The following is a 22916-nucleotide window of genomic DNA, read 5'->3' on the forward strand; positions in this document are numbered from 1 at the left end:
TGTGCTGTGTGTAGTACTGTGTGTCCGTGGTGCTTGAAACGGCACTACACTCTAGTAGCACACAGTAGTAGAGTGCGCCGGCTCCTCTCGCCCCTTCCCCACCGATCCAAGCAAGATCCGGTCTCGCTCTGGAACCCGCAATACTAATATCAGAGCTTCTCTGTCGTTCACACTTGTCTACATCCAATATATTGTTACTCACTTGCTCTTTCGACTCTGCTGGTGGTTCTGGCGATACGCTGCTCCGCTTCGTCCATTTCATCCTACATGTATTATCATTATTATTATTATTATTATTATCATTATTATATATAGGTATATATAGTTATACAGAGTATCCCACCACTTTTCTCTGGTCTGTTCTCTGTTCTCTCTTGAGCGGCGCGCACCGCGCTCTTCCACCCCCGTTTAACATTGTCAGAGACAGCCCGCTGCTGCAAGCCGCTTGCTGCCTCGCAGTTCGTCATTGGTCTTCTTACCAGTTGGATATCACACCGCATTACAAAACATATAATACCTAAAAATAAAATACAAGATTATTTTATGAAAAAAAAAAAAACAGTGTGTGATTTTACTAAAAAAAAATTTTACAATTTTACTATTTTTAATTGACAAAAACTTTTAAATTTTTTCTTAAAAAATAAATATTTTTGTTTACATTCAGACTGCTTGAAGTTTATAAAATAATTTTATTAAAAAAAAAAGTGTTTAAAAATTGACAGTGCTTTAATAAGTGAAGATGATAAACAAAGTTAGGTGGTACTTACTGTTATGATTTATCATAAATTAAATGAGTGCGTGATTTAATCAGGTGACTGTTACTGTAACCAGAAGATTTATTCAGAGTGACGGCAAGTGGTCGTAAGACACGTGCATATAAACCACGTGTACTGGTGGCGCATTACCTTTTTACGGTTCCCATCAGACTGGATTTAAATATTGAATAAAAAATTTATTTTTAAAATGTGGATTCAAATGTCAGAGACAAAGTTTTGAAAAAAAAAAAAAAAAAAAAAAAAACGGTAATTATAATTTAATTACAAAGATTATTATTGTTGTGTTGTTGTGAATACGTAATTACTGATTGGTACTTACAATTATAGAGGGAAGAATTTTTATAAAAGATTATACTTTCGGTGTGACGCGATGCTCAGTGCCTCGTTAGCAAAAGCGACCACAAAAACAGTGAAAACGTGTTTCTCAGTGAGCCCAAGGTCCGCGAGGACCTGCTAAAATGACTGCGCGTCTACACTCTCTCAGGCACCAGGACAAAAAATCTTTGGGGAGCGGACATAGACAGCAACAGCAACAGCAACAACAACCGCAGCAGCAAGTCGCGCCTCAAGCACCGAGTCCGGTTCCAAGTCCGAGTCTCAGTCCCAGCCCGAATCCAAAACACTCTGACGGACGTCGTGTAAGTATTTTTATTATTATTATTATTGTTATTTTATTTTGTTTGGATTGCTGAAAATAAATTCAGTGAGTTATAAATTATACTTAGGTCTGTTAATAACTAGATACTTACTGGCATATGACACAAATATAACAGCCACGCGTCCTCTGTATTTACTATTCTTCCCCTCGTAATCAAAAGTAGGCGTGTAATAGCTTCTATATATATTTATAATGTGGATATACATTACTTGTTAGTTTTTCATCAAAAGGAACTTTTATTGTTTATAAAATTTTTCTTCCTAAAAAATTAAAAAAAAAATTATTAAATATTTAAAATGGTACTGAAAATAATTAAAAACAATTTTTAATACAAATTATTCTTATTAATTATTAAAAAATTAATGACATTAAAGTTAGCAGTCACTTGACTATTTTTTAATTTTTTTTAACAAATAAATTTGTTTCAAAAAATTATTTTTGAAAAATTGGATTTTTAATTTTTAAAAATTTCTAAATGTCCATTTTTTTTTTTACCATAATTTATTTGTTACAAAAATTTTTAAAATGATTAAATATCTGCTAAATTAATTAAAAAAATTTTTTTTAATTAATTTTGAAAAATAAAATATCTTCAGCAATGTTCAAATAAAAATAAATAATAATTTTTAAAAATTGTAATAATAAATTTTCAAATTTTTTAGGCAAACAAACCACTGATGGAGAAGCGAAGACGTGCGAGAATAAATCAGTCACTTGCCGCGCTGAAGGCACTGATACTCGACAGCGCGCGGCTTGAAAACACGAAGCACAGCAAACTTGAGAAAGCAGACATACTGGAATTGACAGTGAGGCATCTCCAGAGACAGAGAACTTTGGCGCAGCCGGGATTGTCGAGATACAAGGCCGGCTATCAGGATTGTTCACGTGAGGTAAATAGATTGATCTATTTATGCAGACATATTCACCATATCGAGGGTAATTTATTACCACCGATAAACATGATTTATTGTAACAATTACCGGAGCAATAATTACGTGTAACTAAAGGTTAATTTGAATGCACACAGGTGGGTCGTTATCTGGATGCTCCTGACATAATAACCGGCAACACAACCCCGATGGACCCAGCGGTGAAGCAGCGGCTGCTGCGTCACCTGGACAGCTGTGTCTCCGAGCTGGACCTGGACCTTGGCTCCCGACCGGACAGCGGTCTCGGGAGCAGTCCGGGCAGCGTGACAGACCGCGTAACAGGTGCCACGAGTCCTACCGGGCTTGACCACCATCACCACGGGCACACTGTCGGAACAGCGGCTCCTCACTGCAGCAACGCCGGCGCCGCGGTGTTCAACGCCAGTCTGATAAAGACCGAGATGGCGGACATAATGGAGACCCCGACGCCGATGGCCAGGCCAGACAGCAGCACCGCCGGGGACGAGAACAACAACAGTCGTCCGACCTCGGCGTTCAGCCAGGTCCCGGCTCTGGATCACCAGCATCCTCCAGCCGGGATCCCGGTGGTCGACCAGGCCTCGACGTCGGGCCAGAACGCCAACATGCTCTCAGTGGTCCAGGTCATACCCTCCCGGCTGCCCGATGGCCAGGTTGTCTTCCTGCTGCCCAGTCACTACGTTCAATTGGCAGCTGCAGCTGCTGCCAATGGCATCAGCATTGGTCCCAATCCTCCGACGGCCATATGGGCAGCCACCAATATGTCTCTCCTCAAAGCCACTGACAAGCTGGCCAAGCGGCCTCATCAGGATATGCCCCAAGACTGGAGCTCCGAGGGGCCCAAGCCGATAAAAAGCCCCCGGATCGAACAGCCCGAGCAGCCGCTTGACTTCACCACCACTTCCAAAAAGATCAACGGCTACAAGCCTCCACTTGACAGCAATGTCAATGATATTGATGTCAGTCATCTCCAGGTTATGGATGACCAACACACCTCTAGTCATACTGATGCTGATTGCAATGACGAAATGGTTACCATAATCTCTCCGGAGTCGACCTCGACTATTTCACAGCAGCCCGTTAAGGATGAGGAGGGAATGTGGAGGCCCTGGTAAATAATCTAACCGAGTTTCGATTGTAATTTATAATAATAAAATTCACGATAATTATTGTGAGAAGAGATTTAATTAAAATGATTGATTGGATGTGATGGGCGATCATTAATATCCTGCAATATCAGGATTCTTTTTTGTCAATGTATATTATGTATATCTATTTAAATATTATTATATAATATAATCTACATCTATACGCATAAATATAAGTGTATGTATGTATGTATGCATAGTTTATAGAGAGCAGAGAATTTAATTGCCTACACAGAGCGTCGTATTGTATATATGATATATCAAATTGACACTAAAAGTATTTATCTGGAGAATAGATTTATTTTGACGTTATCTAGTTATTATGTATAAAAATCAGTGAGCATGTCCACCCTGTACGGGAACCAAGATACAGAAAGAGTATTATTATTAGTTATTATTATTATTATGATTATTATTATTATTATTATGTATATCTATTATAAAAGTTATAACTGTGCTATAAATATTCTTAAATATATTATAGTAAAATGTGAGACAGATTAAATTACTTAATCCTCATAAATGTGTAAGATTATTAATATTTAAGACGACACCGTTGCAATTTATTATTAAAAATGTAATATTTAAAACAGATAACTCCATATTCGATGTATGTTAAGTTACAGAGTCAATATAATAAGATAAATATTATGTTATTTGTTAATCTAATAATTATTATTGTTTATTTATTTTTATCCACAACACCCTAGTAGATAATTTTTATTTACTGAAGAATATATTTTTTATTTGTCTAATTTGTTAAACGTTTTTTTTTTTTTAATAAGCTTATTTAATTAAATTAAACTAGCAACCTTGCAGTCACTATGTGACTGCCGTGATTTGTGAACGATAAATAAATAAAATTTTGCTTTATTAAATAATGACTTTTTTTAAATTGCACTTTACTTTCTTAAATACTGACATTTTTAAAGATATAAGTTCATCCCGATGTTACACTCATCAAGAGCTTTCATTTGAGTACCCACATGCATTTTTGATATATTTTTCATATATACATATATATAATATATATAAATATATGAAAAATTGATGTGGGTACTCAAATGAAAGGTCTCGATGAGTGTAATGTCGGAGTGAGCTTATATTTTTAAAAATATTTTTAAAAATGAAGATATAAATATTCTTCAGAAAAAAGAGCGCACGCTTATAAAATATCAATAAATTTATAAAAAATTTGTCATTATTTTGTAAATAGAGGGTAATTATGTTAAAAAAATATTTTAATCAAAATATTGAATAATATGTATATGTAAAATGTATATAAAAGTAACAAAATAATTTAAAGCGAGGAGCAATTTGTTGGCACTCTCATCTCACCTGCTATAATTGAAGAGGCAAATTGTAGATCCCTAAGGCTCGTCGGCAAACATGCCCCAAGTCTCTGTGATCTTTAACGCTAATCAGACGCGCACCCTAGGACAATTATCTCACTCCGCTTTTATCCGTCTACTGAGTATCTTCACGGCAATAATGCAGGTGCAGCCAATCGAGGTAGACGGGTATCAAGCTACTATCTTCTTCCACCTCCTGTGCCTCGGTCCAGTCTTTGCTAAACAGATTCTCGTTATATTTTTATCCCCTTTTTAAATAATCTTGGACTAACAAGTCTCTAACTTTTTCTCATCCACTTTTAATATACATCTATATCTTCTAAGGGAAGATTATCGCCGAAGGATTTAATTTATATCCACCAGAGATACAAAAATTAATTACCAGGTAATAAGCAATTTGTTTTAATAACTCTATAAAATATATATATATATAACAAATACATCTATTAAAATGTCTTTTTATTTTATTTTTTAATTTGATAAGTTTTAAGCATAAAAATTACGCATGTATACATAATTGTTTTTATTTGCTCGATAAATTTATTTTTCTTCATTTTATTTATTATAAATACTTTTTTTCAATAAGTAAAATGATATTAAATATATGATATATGATATATATTTATTTATATTATATATGTATATCAATATGGTTGTGCATTCAGGCATTTGTCTGTTACAAAATGTATTTTTACTTATATATTTGTTTTTACTTGTCAGCATGACAATTACTTACTAGTGTTTAATCCTTATTAATTGATAATTATTTTATTGTAATTATTATTGTTATTATTATTATTATTATTATTATTATTATTAATTATCGTTAAACTAATATCGAAATAAATTTTTAGACATTTTAGACTGTAAACACTACAGTAGTTTCAAGATTATTATCTTGCTATTGATAAAACTCTTTTTGATATTTCTTCTTCTTAAAGTTTTTTGTACCAGAAGAGATAGTACTCTCCTTGGCTTATTTCAAGATCATCCACACCTAATTAAAATAAAATAAACACTATTAATATTTATAAAATTATATTTCAAATAATTGATAATTTTTTTTTTTAATGAATTAATTTTAGAAAGTTATTTTTTAAAAATTGCATTTATAATTTAAAAAATTTTTTAAAGATTAAAATGTTTTTTTTAATCAAATTAATTTAGATATTTAATAATTTTTCTAACAAATAATTTATGGTAAAAAAAATTGACAAGTAGAAATTTTGAAAAATTACAAAAGCAATTTTTTGGAGTTTGTTTTAAATTTTTTCATAAAAATTTATAATCAAATTAAAAAAATAAAAATTTATTATTTTTGGGAAAAATGAAGAGATTTAAAACAAATATTTGTTTTAAACTTTTTTTATGTTAAAGAAGATGATAGTAAAAAATAAAAATGAAATGAGAAAATTTATCATCATTAATCGGAGCGGGTGATATTTGAAACTCGGGAAGCTAAGTACTAAGTATAGTATAATAGATGATAATAATTAAAGTAATACCTCCAGGAGCGACGAGTTGATTACCCGGCGGAGAAGATAAGTCCGGCGGGGATGTGAGTCTGTAAAGTAGCCAATAATGATATGACATGGGTTCCTCTTTATAACCCGCAAGAGTATGAACATAATGGCCGTTAGGCCACTCAGACGCTGAAAATTGAAAATGCGGAGACATCTCGGCGGCAAGTAGCATAACTCCGTAAAATGTTTCATTTTTAGGGGCTGTTACTGTCAAATGATAAGTTTCATTAGTTCCAACCCACAGAGTGTACGAAATATTAACCAGCTGATGAGGAGTTGTCTGGGTGGATACTTTTGACCCGGTCAATTCATAAGCGCTCGTATTTGTCTCGGCATTTACGGCTGTGCTTGATGATATGAAATTGTCGTTGAAGTTATCTGTCAAACGGTAAGATCATTAATTTATAATGAAAATTAAGTTAGTCGACATTTCAAAATTTTTAGAAATTTTTTTTTTTTTAAATTCACTTAAAAAAAATTTTAAAAAAAATTTCACATGTAAGAAACTTGAAAAACTATGAATGCAATTTTTTATAAATATCTTTTTAGTTGTAATTTAATTAATAAAAAAAAATCAAAAATTTCTAGACGTCTGCTAACTTCAGTGTCATAATTTACTAGCCAAATTTCAATTTCACTTATGAGATGCTCAATTACTTTAACTGAAACTTTCAATGATCATTTCAAATTTTTTTCTTCGTTTCAGTCATTATTCATTTTTGGAAAAAAACCACTGGAATGTCATAGTGATTGCACATTAAAATTTACAATGAATATTAGCTAGAATAATCACAGGGATAAAAGGTACGGGCCAATCTGATGAAATTTGAAATCTGTACAAATCTAAACAATACTCCCATTAAATTTCAAGTCTAGATCTCTAAAAATACAATTCTATGAAGTGCCCAGCGGAGCGGGCGGGTAACAGCTAGTAATTTATAAATTATTAAATGCTAATGTCAATTTTTTTAATTTTGATAACTAATCAATTTTAATTTTTAATCTATTAAATTTTTTTTCATAATAATTTAATTGTTATAAAATTATGAAATAATTTTTAATATCTGTCAAATTCATTAATGATATATAAATGAGCAGACACTCTAAAATTTGATGATTTTTATTTTTAAAAAATAAACTAGGTCTAGAAAATGATTTATAAAAAATTGCACCTATAATTTTTTAAAGCTTCTAAAAATGGAATTTTTAAAATAAATTTTTCTTCTTGCTACAATTTATTACTTGAAAAATTTAATTTCATCAGTATCATAAATAATTATTATAATTAAAAATAATAAATAAATTTACTTACTATTAGGAATGAGACCAGGAAGTGTGTTGTTGCTTAGCAGGCAGTTTAAGCTTCTAATATTAATAAGACTCTTGGGAATAATTCCAAGAATGACTTGGGCAGTTAAATAAACATCTTGATCAAAAGAACCGTCAAGCTGCTGACGCGATATCAGCCATGACAATGCTGCTGATCTGTTCCAATTGTCTGCGGGTTCGTTTTCCACTTGTTTGAGCGCCTGCATTGCCAGAGCGGTCGTCCGTAAATCACCAAAGCTTCCGTCCAGTCTCTGACGTTTTGTTAAACTCATTGCTGGCTTCCGCACAAAGTGACCGAGATTCCGGTGTCTGTGGTCCTGGATAATACATCTTAACGCCAGAACTACCATTGCGATTGTATCTGCAATTAAAATGCTCATTGTAATCCTTCATTCTTTAATTAAAATACCACTTCAATGGATTCCTGACCTAAAAACTTTTTTTAATCTCATTTAACTTTTTGAATTTACAACTTTTTACTTCATTTTTTAACTTTTAACTTTTTATTAAAAAAAAAATTTTTTTTTTTTTAGATTCTGGATTAAATATTAAATTTAAATTTAAATAAGATTTGTATTGATATCTGGCGAATTAAATAGAGTTCAAGTGATGCTTCTGACATTGGTCTGTGCCAAAATTCACCCACTTAAGTGTTTTCTACAATAAAATACATATTTTTACAGCTGTAAGTACTATTCACGTAATTTATATTCAATATTATATCCCTAAAAATTTTTTTTTTTTATTTATTTATTTTATTTTTTTTTTACTTATTTAGGCAATATATATATAAAATTAAATAACATTAATTAAAATTTACTTGGAGAAAAACGAAAAAAAAAACTTGATAAAGTTATAAAAAAATTTTTTTTATTTTCTTTCTAGATAAAAAAAATATAAAAGAAGAGATTAATTATTAAAAATTGTAAAGAAAAATTAAGACAATTAGTAAATTAAAAAAAAAAAAAAAAACTCTTACCAATATTATGATACTGAACAGCATTAGTAATATCTAAAAGTCTTCCAATTTGTCGTTTCCTAATATGAGCTTGAGCACTGCAGGCAGCTAAAGTAGTCAATGCAAAATCATAATCTACAGGCGGTGCGTGATGTTGAAGCGTCCCTATTAAATCATGACCGTGGAATTGTCGAGGATCCATACACAGAGCATTCAAAGCAAGAGTATAACGAGCTAGACTTGTTTCTGAAAATCCTACTTCTCTATGCCTGGATAGTAATGTCAAATTATCAGTAAATATATTATATAATAATAATATTATAATAATAGATAATACCTCCAGAGCAAGATAACAATCTCCAATTCCAACTGCTTGTTACTCAGTTGTAGCTCGACAGACACAGATGAGGGATTATTGTCAGTACGAGACAAGTTTGCTAACCTGAGAGCCAGAAGGACCCAGTGGGTGTTGTTGAACCACCCAGCGTCTTGATCTCTTTGGTACCATAGCCACATAGTGGCACGCGATACCATCGACTCAACCTCCGCCTCCGTAGGACGTGACTCCACGTTGCTTCCTAATCAATCAATCGGATTGGACGTTTTATTGAGGATAATGTCTCTGTTAAGGTATCTTTTTATTTTTACCAATTCGGATTATAAGTTTACCTTGGCAACAAGCGAAAACAGACGCCAACACGATCAGCACAACAGCTCCCATGCTTGCTCTTCCCCACATTATTTATCTTTACAAAAAAATAAGTTTTTTTTTATTAGTAATAACTAATTAGTGTTTTTATTGTCTTTGTTATTTCAAATAGTAGACTGTTGTTAAGGAAGTATAGACAAGATCGATATCACCCCGCGATGTCTGGCAAGCCCTTCTTGACTTTCATCCCCTATGGCTTGTTATTTCCAAGAATCTCTTGCACTAATTAATTATTTAGTCCCTTCAACTTCTTCAGTTGTCAGTTTTTTTTTTTTTTTTTTTCTATTTTTTTAACATTTAAAATTTTACTAAATAATTTTTATTAAAAGATTTAGTTCATTTTTTTCAAGTAAAAATTTTTAATTAATTAAAATTTTTAATTTTACAAATAATAAATTTTTTTTATAATTTATAAATAAAAATTGAGTTAATATAAATATAAATAAAATGTTTTGTACTTACGTTTAAACAGAAGTACTTGACAATATTTAACTAAAAAGTACTCGAAAAATGAAATCAATAAGGGCTGAAGGTAAAAACGATGTAACTGGATAATTATAATATAATAATAATAATAATAACTTTATTTACTATTTTAAACCGTAGAGAGTAAATATTTAAAAACGGGTAAAACAAAGGTAAGTGTGGGGAGGCCTGTTGTTGAGTGACGATGACGACCGCGAGGACCACACAGTGGTGAAAAAAAAGGGTGATGAGCGTCGCGTCGTCACGTCGCGGTCTTTCGCGATACACGTTGCGCCTGCTTGGTGAATGCGCAATGCAGACTAAGTTCACTAGTGAAATTCAGAGCAGTTCTGAGCTGGCTATGATATCACCAACGGGGGTTCGAAGACCTTCTCCAACTTCCCCGCCTTCAACTCGCGTTTTAAACTTCAACCCTCATACTCATGCTCGCCACCCAACTCATCTCTCTAATGTATTCATAAATCATCTATCTCTTTTTTTACTATTTTTAAAGTTTACCTAGTGTAATTTCGCCCGTCTCCGACATTTCCTCTCGGTATTACTCACTTTTATTTTTTAATATACTTCTGAGTAGAAAAAAATTCATTTCACGTTTCAATGGTCGTTATTTATTTTTTTTTCCATTTTTAATTAAATATCTGATTATATAAAATCAATAATTCTTACAAAAAATAGTTAAACTAAAAATTTCCAGAGATATTTTCAATAATTATTATAATTACGATAGATTATAAATACTTAATCATTTATTTATATTTAAAAAACATTTTTAATCGACTGAGCTAGAGGATTTGCGTAATAAAAAAAATAGTTGTCAATTTTGTATATAAAAATTTATCGAAATTGTTTTAGTGATTAAAAGTAGTACTACGAAGGATGTAACTTAATATTTTGAGAATTAGGATCTAGTTTTTTGGGACTTAAGCTTATTTCTTGTTGTTCTTGGCGTCTGTGACGCATTATCGTCGACAGTGCGCCGTTGAAACTCGCGGTCTTCTTTTTAGCGCTGCCTTTGGGAGTTGCTTCGCCCACTCTTCTTACAGGTAGTCGTGGAGAAGACATCTCGTCCATAAAATCAAAGTTATCTTTCTCTTCAATTCTTTAAATAATTTATTAATTTAATTAATTTAAAATTTCAGCAATAATATAAAATTATGACACTGAAATTAAGAGACAGCTGTCAATATTTTGGATTTTTATGATTACTAAATTATTATTGAGAAAATTTTAATAAAAAAATTTTAAAAAATCAGCTGTCTAATAATTTTAAATTTATTATTAACAAATAATTAATTTTTCTTACTTGTAATCTGACAATTCATGGTCAGGTTGATGACTACTGAGAGGTATTGGTGATGGTCCTCTTCTGCCGGGGCATTTCCACTCTAATTCTAGACACTGTTTATTGCACTCCATTTTATTTATCATATTTAACAAGCTTTCTGGTTTAAGACACCAGTCATCCTGTAAAATAAATAAAATTAGTTGATAAATAAATTTATTATCAGAAGTGTCAAAAAATAAAGCAGAAAAAAAATTCAATTTAAAAATACCTTTGAAATAACTTCGTATTTTTCTTCATCGGAGCAATCAACGTACCAATCTTCTTCATTTAACTCCATATTTACTTGGTTGTTATGATTGATAAATAAGATTATTAGTGTCAAAACAATTTTTTTGCAGGGTTGTTGTTTTTAACTTAACCTGCAACATCACAACATACACAACATCTCCGACTAGTGCTGCCCTCACCATCTCATAATTTAAACAAGTAGCGTTTAAACTTTTGCACGATATAAAAATTTATCGCTGCTAATAAATATCATTTTTAGTCGATGATGTTAATATCAAAATAATCTTAGTACTCAGATTAAAGTTTATGAAGTTAAAAAATTATATTTTTAAAATATTATAGTAAAGTTTAACTTTTACAGCTGATGTAATTAATTATTTTTGACAGTTTATAGTGAAATTTTTTAATGAAAATTAAGTTAGCCGATGTGTAAAAATTAGAAAAAATTTTTTTAATTGAAAAAATGCCGACAAAAAAAAAGAAATAAAAATTGTCATTTATTAAAAACTTTAAAAACTGTTCTAATTTAATTATTAGAAAAAAATAAAAAAATTAAATACGTCGGCTAACACTTAAGTATCATAATTTTTGAAGAAAAATTTAAAATAAAAAAAAAAAATGGCGTCTATGGTGAAGAAGAAAATTATGAAAAGAAGGTTTGTACTTTTTTATTAAATTTTATGAATATTAATTATGGAAATTAAATCAACTGATATGTGAAAATTATGAAAATTAATGTAGCACATATTTAATAATTTTAAAAATTTATAAACAAAAAAATTATGGCAAAAAAAATAAGAAAAAAAAAGTGACATTTAGAGATTAAAAAAAAAAAAAATAAAAAATGCAATTTTTTTAAAATAATTTTTTGGAACAAATCTTTTTGTTAAATAAAATTAAAAAATTTTCAAGTAACAGCTAACTTGTAGGTCATGTGAAAATTTTTATAATTTATTATATTATTGAAAAAAATTAAAAAGAAAAATTGACATGTAGAAAATTTGAAAAATTCTAAGTGAAATAATTTTTAAAACTTTTGTAATAAATAAAATATAGAAAAAAAAAATTAATATATAATTTTTTTAAAAATCAAAACTAGAATATCAGTAAAGTTGTCCAACACCAACTATTAAATATGTGATAAATGATAGCATATATAGAACTTTAAATAATGTAAACAAATACTTGAATGCATATAAAATAATAAGTGAAAATCGATTAAACAATTGCGAGGTTTGAGTAAACATAACAAGTTATTTTCGAGGATAACAATCAACTGTACTCGGTTTATAAATTTTTTCTTCGTTCTTGCAGAACTGGACATTGTCAACAATAATTACCACCGAGTGTCAAACTGACACGAACAAATAGACAGATATCTAGATGATGATGGCCATTCGATAAAAGTACCTTTCATACTGATTTCTGCGCACTCGATCGTCGTTCTTCTTCAGCTATGGCCAGGATTATCATCAACCTAAAACTAATTAACTAAAAATATTTAACTATGAGTAATTATTTAAACCAGAAAAAATGAATAAAGTAACAAAGTCAGATCTTTATCAAGGATTATTTCCGATTTATCATCTAAGTAAAGTGCTGGGTTTATTACCAGTGCGGTTTGTTCGTCAGCGAAGTGATCGTTACCTCGGAAGCATTTATATAATTGATATCGTGTACGGGTGAGTAAACAAATTTAGTTTGGTATGAATTATAAATAAATATTTAATTATTTGAGTACGAGAAGCGTTTGCTTGCTCGTACTTTTTTCAGTCGCTGAAGCATGGGGTCTCTGGCGAGATCTCAGAGACGGCTGGGAAAACAGCACCAGGTTGAAACATCAAACAGCGTTGAATATTACTATTGGTGACGTTACTGCTGTTGCTCTATTAGCAGCCGCTGGAGTTCTTGGTGCTCCTTTTAGATGGAAACATATTCGTGAAATAATGGCCCGGCTTATTCATGCACGTAAATTAATATTATGATAATCTATATTATTAAGAGAATAAGAAAAATTTTTTAGTAAAATTTAGTGTCATTACAATTTATTATAATAAGTATTTAGGCCGCTAAATACATAATTAAGAAATGACCTTGTATCTTGAGAACTATTGACATTTTTAATGATATAAGCTCACCCTGATGTTAAACTAATCAAGACCTTTTGAGTACCCACATCAATTTTTCATATATTTTATATATTTATATATATTATATATATATGTATATATGAAAAATATATCAAAAATGCATGTGGGTACTCAAATGAAAGCTCTTGATGAGTGTAACATCGGGATGAGCTTATATCTTTAATATATATATTATATATATGTATATATGAAAAATATATAAAAAATTGATGTGGGTACTCAAATGAAAGCTCTTGATTAGTGTAACATCAGGGTGAGCTTATAACTTTAAAAACGTCAATATTTAAAAAAGTACAGTGTAATTTAACAAAATTCATTATTTAATAAAACAAAATTTTATTTTTTTATGGTTCACTAGTTACAGCAGTCACATAGTGACTGCAAGGTTGCTATTAAAATAATAATTTATTATTATTTAAAAATTTAAATTGCAGGCGGACGAACGTCTCGGCTATATAACTCCCAAAAAAACTCAAAGATTCGCTATTATTTTATCCATATCTACAATGGTATTTTTAATAATCTTAGCGTCGCTTGACATATATTCGTGGGACCTTCAGACTAAAATGAAGCGAAAAATGCCAGACAAAGGACCGATAAATTACTCCCCGCTTTATTTCTTTTATTTGCAAGCATTATTTACAGAGATCCAATATACAATAGCGACTTACAATTTATACGAACGTTTTATAAGACTCAATAAAAATCTGGAAAATTTACTCAAGAACAGCAAGACCTATTTACGGAGAGATATTGACCTTGTGAGCGAGGATAAATTTCCAATGACTATCCTCAAGTCGGAAGCTAGTGGCGGAAGCAATAAACATGACCGAAGACTCTTCAGGACTCCTAAAATATCCGGATGGACAGCTGAAGAACGCGGTAAACAATTACTCTGTTATTTACTATTGTTAATTTGAATATTTATTATTTTGTTATTTTTAGAGTCTCGAGACGTGATGGACACGGTGATACAGCTGATTACTATTCACGCGTCGCTATGCGATGTAAATAAACTGATAAACAAAGCTTTCGGATTGCCGATGTTGATTGTTGCGCTGACGGCGCTTTTTCACTTGATAATAACGCCGTATTTTCTCCTGATGGAGGCCAGCAGCGACAGAGAGACCTTTTTTATAATTGTCCAATGCTTGTGGTGTATTCTTCATGTCTATCGGGTAGTTGTCGTCGTTCAGCCGTGCTACGCAACGACTAATGAATCTCAAAAAACTGCTGTACTCACCAGCCAATTACTTACTTACTCTTGGCAAACAGAAATTCGTAAACAGCTTGAAATATTTTCACTACAAATTTTACACAGACCGCTTCATTTCACAGCTTGTGGACTTTTTTCACTGGACCGAGCTCTTGTTACTTCGGTGAAATTTATTGTTTAATAATTTTATCAAAAAAAAAAAAAAATTTACTTGAATCAAGTAAATAATTTTTAATAACTCCATTTTCTTAATTTTGATAAATAAAATGTTAAATTAAGAAATTTTTCTTGGTTTAAGTAAATTTTACTTGATTCAAGAATTTTTTGTCTTGATTCAATTTTATTTTTTTTTTTCTGTATATTTACACATTTATAAATAAAAAAAAAAATTTACTTAAATCAAGTAAATAATTTTTAAGATTTTCATCTTTTTGGTTTGAGCTTAAAAATTTTTAAACTAAAAAATTTTACTTGATTAAAAAATTTTTCATCTTGATTCAAGACAATGAACTTCTTCAAAATTATTTTCTCGGTTCAAGAATTTTTTTCTTGATTCAATTTAATTTAATTTTTTTATGTATACTTATTCTTAATAATTTATTTTAGATGGCCAGTGCAGTAACCACATATCTTGTTATTTTATTGCAATTTCAAAAAGCTGATGATACCAAAGACAGTACTAATGTACTGAGAAATGCAACGTTACTATTAAAAAACGTCTCATCGACAGGAATCAAACTCATTACTTAAATAATTTCTTAATACTCCATTTTTAAATTATCTTGAATTTTAATTAATATTTAAATTAAATCTCTTAATTAATAAAATTTACATTTATGTGTATTGATAATAAATGAAATATTTTTGATGATTGGGAAAAATTAAAACAAAATAACACATAAAAGTCTTGTACAGTTATCAATTATTTTATCAATCAACTACAATGAAATTAGGTAATAAATTACAATTAAATTTTTTTTTTTTTTTTTTTTTTTTTTCCAGTAATAACTTTTAAGTCAATATTTAAACTGAATCATTAATGAATATTATTTATTTTTTATTTCAATAATTAATAATAAACTAATAATAAAACTAATTAAATTACTATACAAATCCGGTCATTAATACGTGCCCAAAAATGATATCCATCACAGCCTAACTATATATATATATATATATATATATATATATATATATATATATATATATATATATATATATATATATATATATTAAATATGGATTGAAATGCATCAAAACATATTGGATTTCACCGCTTGACAAGAGAAGAAAATATACCGATACATACGGGTATCATTTTGCACATTTTTTATAATTTTTTCTTATAGATACATGCAAGTATTCCATTCAAAATACATATGTACAATATTTATTTTTTTTTATCAATATTTTATATATATAATATATATATGTATGTATGTACTAAAACTACATTTATTTTCTCATTACGATTACGATGTTATCTATTAAACACCAATTCTATATATGCATTGTCGTAAAAATATCATTATCATTATTAGCCTAGTAATAAATATTCGACCGATAATACGATCTTAATACATAATTATTTATCCTTTTTGTTTATGGGTACCCAAGCTGCAACTAGGTATGTGTGTTGACTTATATTTTACATTAATATGATGATAAATGAGTAGAATGTGTCGAGTGGAATCTAATCTAATTTCTATCTAATAATTTATTAAAATTTGGTATGATTTATAATTTTCACTGATAATATTAATTATATAAATTTTTTTTCAATAATAAATAATTAAATATATTAATTTTGAATCCAAATAAAATCAAATAAATAATCATCATCATTATTATTATTATTATTATTAATACCTAAAATTTCGGTGTTGCATTAATTGACAACCTGACCACTTGCTACCGAACTAGTGGTTTGATTTTTTTGGTAATTTATTGCTAGCGTCTCAGCACACCCGTTATCCTTAGAAATATGATTAGTGAGCTTGGACTTTGTACCGACAAAGGTTATTTCGGAATTAGAGGGTGTTGTATCTACAGAAGAGTAATTACTGTCCAGGTGCTTACTTGCAGCCGCCGTTGCTGATGTTGTTGTTGTTGTTGTTGTTGTTGTTGTTGACTGACGCAACGTATTGCATTGACAGGAATTAGCGTTGTGGTGATGATGATGATGAAGCCGCGAAAAGCATTCGCTGCATACCCGTACTGGTGTGTAAAGCTGTTCACTTGGAAGTGGGGTCGAATTTTCCGAACAATCCGCGCAAAATATTTTACCGCAACCCCTATGATTTAATAGACATTATCATTCTTTTAAGGTATAAAGCAGTCATTTATAAATTACTAAAAATAAATAATACATTTTTTTAGGTGTAATAAAATACCTGCAATGATGTTTGCGTCTACCCAACCAAAATTCAGTATCACAACCCATGCATCGATTTACAGCGTGGTCAGGTACCCAGAGAGTTGGCGCTGGTCCAAGTTCTTCTACGGCTTCCCAAGACATATCTGAGGGCAGAGATTCACCGTGATCTCCCGCACTGCCGACTGAATCCGGTAAGGATCCCTGAATAATTAAAAAAATTAAAATTTTTTTTATTTATTTATTCATATTTTATTATTAAATAAAATAGTAAAATATTTTATTTAATAATAAAATAATATGTACTTACAATATCATCAACTCGATCATTTTCCGTATTATTATGATTATTACAAACTTGTTTAATAAGAGCTAAACGTGTCGTATGTAATTCTTTCCTCAAGGCTTCTTCTCTTACCTACATATTAAGCAGAATAAAATTATACAGTTAATCTATGAGTCAACAATAATGTCATTAATCATAAATAAAAATTAAAAATAACGGTACTAATTAAATGATGTAGCGAAATTATAAAAAAAAAAAAAAAAAAATAGTAGTATGATAATACTAGTGGAGTAATAAATATTGATAGTGTGTAACCACCTTGTGTTCAACAATAATTTGTTGTATGCGCAATTGTACATCACAATGAATAACAGGAAGGCCGTCAACATCGTCTAAACTATCAGGATTATCAAGGATAATGTCCTGATGTGTTGGTGATGCAGGGCATATACTACTGGGTGTTCTTGAATTTAAAGGAATACTTGTTTCACTAGCGTCGCTTATATCTTCTTGGTTCACACGATTGCACGTACATGGTGCTCTATCAATAGCCGCTGCGCTACTTTCTAACCAGGGTCCAACTCCGTTTTCGACCGATAATGTATTCTCTTGTCCGCTAAAACTAGTCATTTAATTAAATTAATTTAATTGCTCTGCTTAGATACTACTTTGTCAATAAAAACCCAATAAATTTTGTTTTTATTTTTTAATAAATTAATTCAAACAAATAAAAGATTAAACATCAAAGAAATTTTATAATCTAATCTAATCAATTGATTTTTATTTATTAAAAATAAAATACTTACTCGTCTTTTTTGCTGTCCAAAGCAGCTAAAAGACCCGGCTCATTGCTGGGTATCAAAGTATCTGTTGAACTGTCGACTGATGGATTTGCCGGGACGTCATTTGGTGTTTCATTAACATTATGTTTATTTAATTTAGCGTCACACTCTAATGATCGCTCACAAATGCTATGAATTTTTTCATCATCAGTACTTTCGCCTTCAGTCTTATCCGAAACATTATCCAGATTCAATGAATCAAATTTTCTATTTATAATTGATGAAATAAAAATAAAAAAAAAAAAAATGAGATTAAGCATATAGAGGGAAAAGTAGAGCGAGTAATAAAAAAAAAGTAAAGTAAAAGTTGTTTACTTTTCAATAGAAATACTAGGATCGCTCAGTCTGCGGTGAAGATATGCTACGTGGTCTTGTGTGTGAACAAGATCACCATAAGAACGTGTTTTGGTCATTTGTCCATGTTGCGGCTCCTCATTGTCCGTGCCTTCGATGTCAATCAGAGAAACTCGCTGTTTGTCAGGTTTAGGTGACATTTCCATGGAACCAAGGTACACTTCAGACCAGAGTTTAAGGTCACGTACATTACAACTCGGCCATAATACCTAAATCAATAATCTATTATTATTCTCAGCACGTAAATTATACAGAAAAAAAAAAAAAAAAAAAAGTATTATAAAGAGCGTAATGTAAGATATATTACTTAAAAATATAACTTGCCTGATTTTCCGAGGGTGAATATAAATGGTTTATATAAGAATTATAATTAAGAAAACGCCATACTGAAAATGTACGATCTTTTATCCGTAATTGTAATCTTTCTTGACGGGTATTACACAAAAATGTACCAAAAAGTTGAGAATACGTATGCTGCGCAAGTTTTACCTGTAATTTAAAATTTAATAATAATAATAATAACAACAATTAAGCAGATAAGGTAAAAGACCCAGTTATTGACACTGGCCTAATTATTGACACTTGCAATTTTATTTTAATTAAAATAAACAAATCAACTCTAATGAATATAATTTTTGAATTATAAATTTTAAGATAATTGATTTTTTAAGAACATTTTATTTTTTTAATTAGAATAAAATTGCAAGTGTCAAACAACTAGGCCAGTGTCAGTAACTGGGTCTTTTAGCTTTAAAAAAAAAAAAAAAAAAAAACCTACCTATCTGTTTAATAATTAAAAACACCTATCTTAAATTTACATATCGACGTTCTAATTAGCAAATTGTCTAATTCTATTTTAGAGAATCTTTCATTTGTACGAAAAAACAATTAGTTTAATATTTATTATCACTTAACAAACCATTTAATATCATTAATATCTAATAGAGGTATAATATTTTAGTTTGAATCATTAAAATAATTTATAATTGGACTATTGCTACATCAAAATGTAAAAAAAATCATCCTCTAAAAAATAAGGAGTTAGACCAATTGCTAATTAGACCGTCGATATAATAATAATAATAATAATAATATTTTATATAAATTATTAATCATACGTACGATATATGTACAGGACATTTGAAAACTACAAGGAAACTGTCTAATTAATTGATGGACGCAGTCAAGCCACTGAAGAAATACCGGACATCTTTCGTTAGGATCTTCGCAGCCGACTATTTGACCACAGCGATCGGCAAATTTGTGACCAAAGTCTAACCATTCTCTCTCACAAAGTATTTGAAAACCCTAAAGAAAATATATATTATTAATATATAAACTTTGTGTTCAATGTCAAAGGTACTATAAATAATTAATAAAACTTACTTCCATCGTTCGATAATATGGATCTAATAATATTTGGGCGAGGGCAACAATTTGAGGTGTCCTATCCCATCCATCACTGCAGTGAACAAGTACAGGACGTCCATCTCTTTCAATCGCGGAGGCAACAGTAACAGCAGCACGTAGCAGCCCAGACATGTGTTGCAGCCACCTAGTTCCTTCCAACAAGCTCAGCCAATTCGGCTGATCAGCATCCGAGGCGCAGAGCTGTCTCACTGCGTGAAAGCTCTTCCTGATCGAGTGTATGTTCGGAAGGTTCATAAATTGTATGTCGCAATTGGGGTAATACTCTGGACACTCGCAGCCACCACCACGTGCTCTGTTAGCGACGGCTGTTGTATAAGATCTCGCGTCAACAATCAGAACTTTTTTAGAACTGGTGCTACTGACAATACTAGTCGGTGTGTACTCGTTAGACTCCGGGTAACTCAGTGGAGAGTCCATCATCGTGGACTCGCCACGGTCGTACGAGCAGGCATCTGACAAGGCTTTTAGCAGCGCTTCATCCTCGGGCTCTCGCCAGCCAAGCCAACCAACTTCTGGCTGACTGCTGCGAGCTATCACAGCACCGTTATTAACGTTGCGCCATATCACCGCTGGAATCCGCCTCGAGCTCCTGAATTTAGCCACTAGTTCCAGTTTCTCGTCAGAAATGCACGCTGGTACCAGCAACTCTGGTGGATAAGAAGGACACATTCGGTAGTCCTTGTTTATTTGGGTTATACGCCAGGTACCATGTAAATTAAATTTCAATCTTTCAACCTGCAATCATTAATGTAAATTATTATTTTAATATTTACTAGCAACCTGGCAGTCACTATGTGAACTACAGATAAATAAAATTTTGCTTTATTAAATAATGAATTTTGTTAAATTACACTGTACTATTTTAAATATTGACGTTTTTAAAAATATAAGCTCATCCCGATGTTACACTCATCCAGAGCTTTCATTTGAGTACCCACATGCATTTTCATATATTTTTCATATATACATATATATAAATATATGAAAAAATGATGTGGGTACTTGAATGAAAGTTCTTGACAAGTGTAACATTGGGATGAGCTTATATTTTTAAAAATATCAATAGTTTACAAGAAACAAGGTCATTTCTTAATTACATAATTAATGTATCTAGAGATAGACCATTTTCGAATGCAGCCTAAATACTTATCATCATAAATTGACTATTGGTGAGAATGATATGGAACCTTGAAAAGGCACAACTCCAAGTCAAGATTTTTCTAATGATACCAAATTTAACCATAAAAACCCATTTTATCATATAAATACACCGGCCACAAAATTTTTGTTATTCTTTTAATAATATAGATAATTTATTAACAATAAATTCTGATAAATCTTACTTCTGAATTAAACGACGCGATGTATGAATTATTATCCTTTCCAAGTCGAAGATAATCCCTGCCTTCTTCCACCGACCAAGCATAAAATGCGAAGCAAAATATCTCCTCAATATTTTTTTTTGTATAAGTTATTTTATGTAATCGCTTGAACCACTCTAAGCAGTGTTCATTTGTGGAGAATGCACAGCTGAAAGATAATTGTAATTTTTATAAAATACATTATGAAACTCAATATGATTTGATATGCATGAAGAGGTGAGATATTGTCAATACCTCACTGAGCGTGCGTCTTTACAGCTTATGTGTAGAAAAAATATTTCTTTAACTTCTAGCTGTTCAATAAGACCTAGCGGTATATTGTAGCACGCTTGGCTCAATTGTAAGTACAATCTGTAATTAGAGAGAGCCAATGTGCCATCGGCAGTTCTTCCCAATGCCACGACATATTCACCACTCAAAGGTGTAAATGGTACACTCAGTGATGGATCGTCTGTTTCATAGTGAGCGTGTTTTGGGAACAGCTCTGAGGCTCGAATATGACAAATTGACTGCAGGCTTGATGGTTCTTCTGATGTCTCCATAATTTAACGGCAATCTAAAATTATATTATTAATATTATTCACTAATTATTTGCATTAATATTTAAATATTTCATTTAAAAATACCTAAAAATTAATTGTATTATTTAAATACTTTCACTGAATGTTTTAAATCGTCCACAGCACGATCTTGAAAGGTCACACCAGTTCCACTTTTAACAGCTCTACAACAAATATTTTTTATATAATTTGTTTAAATATATTGAGAACAAAAAACAATCCATATTGAATATAACTTTGCAATTTTTGTTTTTATAACCTAAACAAATAATTTTATTAGTATTAGTTTTATAAATATGCTATTACTTTCGATAATTTAGTACAATCAATAAAGAAAATACTGTCTCACTAATGACAGCAAAAAAAAAAAATTGATTTATCATAAGAAAACAACAGATTGTACCGAAATGTCAAAAGAATCTTAAATGTTTACTTAAATAAGTACGTCACAAGAACAAATTAATGATTTTACCGAGTAGATAATATTCTAAATAATTATTTTACGTACATGTGTATGTAATTAAAAAAAAAAAAAAAAAAAAAAAAAAAAAAAAAAAAATAACACTATTAATCAATAAGAAAATTGATCACGCAAATTGTTTATCCTCGTGATCATTGTCATTACAATAATTATTTACTTATTAAATCGTCATGCAGACACACACCGTTTGTTAAATTATTTTCTTGTTTAGTGAATTATTTAAATAAAATAATCCACAGATTTATTACTCCTGGATGACTCGGTGAAACGGAGTTGAACTTTTTTGTTAATATTATTTTGACAATACTCAAAATACGTGATCGTTGTAGTAGTATTTAACTTCAAACAAGGTCTACGACGGAGGCCATTCTCTTTACACACACTTCCAACTCGTCATTTCTTAAAACAATTTTTCATTTT

At 30.4% G+C, this 22916-nt stretch overlaps 5 protein-coding genes across 8 annotated transcripts; 2 read left to right on the forward strand and 3 right to left on the reverse strand.

Moving 5' to 3' along the window:
- Nucleotides 1-648: 648 nt before the first annotated feature.
- On the forward strand, nt 649-3945 carry LOC123260369 (protein hairy). Its single transcript, XM_044721418.1, has 3 exons — nt 649-1414; nt 2097-2324; nt 2462-3945. The coding sequence occupies exons 1-3, from the start codon at nt 1235-1237 to the stop codon at nt 3455-3457; spliced, it is 1404 nt and encodes a 467-aa protein (XP_044577353.1). The 5' UTR covers nt 649-1234; the 3' UTR covers nt 3458-3945.
- A 1556-nt stretch (nt 3946-5501) lies between these two features.
- On the reverse strand, nt 5502-10514 carry LOC123260368 (uncharacterized protein CG3556). Its single transcript, XM_044721417.1, has 7 exons — nt 9824-10514; nt 9322-9398; nt 8990-9230; nt 8674-8921; nt 7678-8055; nt 6348-6743; nt 5502-5839 (listed from the first exon to the last, which is right to left on the reverse strand). The coding sequence occupies exons 2-7, from the start codon at nt 9389-9391 to the stop codon at nt 5778-5780; spliced, it is 1395 nt and encodes a 464-aa protein (XP_044577352.1). The 5' UTR covers nt 9392-9398; nt 9824-10514; the 3' UTR covers nt 5502-5777.
- On the forward strand, nt 9185-15578 carry LOC123260370 (gustatory receptor for sugar taste 43a-like). Of its 2 annotated transcripts, none has more exons than XM_044721420.1 (6): nt 9185-9282; nt 12735-13102; nt 13168-13384; nt 14005-14452; nt 14516-14949; nt 15393-15578. In XM_044721420.1, exons 2-6 carry the CDS (start codon nt 12954-12956, stop codon nt 15534-15536), a joined length of 1392 nt encoding a protein of 463 aa, XP_044577355.1. In that variant the 5' UTR covers nt 9185-9282; nt 12735-12953; the 3' UTR covers nt 15537-15578. The 2 variants fall into 2 exon arrangements, with proteins under 2 accessions (XP_044577355.1, XP_044577356.1); XM_044721421.1 differs by lacking the exon at nt 9185-9282 and adding an exon at nt 12058-12076.
- On the reverse strand, nt 10666-11593 carry LOC123260371 (PAXIP1-associated glutamate-rich protein 1). Its single transcript, XM_044721422.1, has 3 exons — nt 11401-11593; nt 11151-11311; nt 10666-10946 (listed from the first exon to the last, which is right to left on the reverse strand). The coding sequence occupies exons 1-3, from the start codon at nt 11467-11469 to the stop codon at nt 10715-10717; spliced, it is 462 nt and encodes a 153-aa protein (XP_044577357.1). The 5' UTR covers nt 11470-11593; the 3' UTR covers nt 10666-10714.
- Nucleotides 15579-16201: 623 nt separating the features above from the next.
- LOC123261827 (myotubularin-related protein 4) lies at nt 16202-22916 on the reverse strand (the record flags this gene model as incomplete). 3 transcript variants are annotated; one of them, XM_044723660.1, is given in 13 exon segments in its annotated part: nt 16202-17080; nt 17180-17364; nt 17471-17578; nt 17765-18062; nt 18253-18495; nt 18604-18851; nt 18967-19131; nt 19765-19950; nt 20029-20808; nt 21417-21603; nt 21690-22011; nt 22082-22179; nt 22681-22916. In XM_044723660.1, coding segments are annotated over 11 exon segments (3114 nt in total). In that variant the 3' UTR covers nt 16202-16674.

Source organism: Cotesia glomerata, linkage group LG3, assembly GCF_020080835.1.
Source record: "Cotesia glomerata isolate CgM1 linkage group LG3, MPM_Cglom_v2.3, whole genome shotgun sequence".
Lineage (NCBI taxonomy): Eukaryota > Metazoa > Arthropoda > Insecta > Hymenoptera > Braconidae > Cotesia > Cotesia glomerata.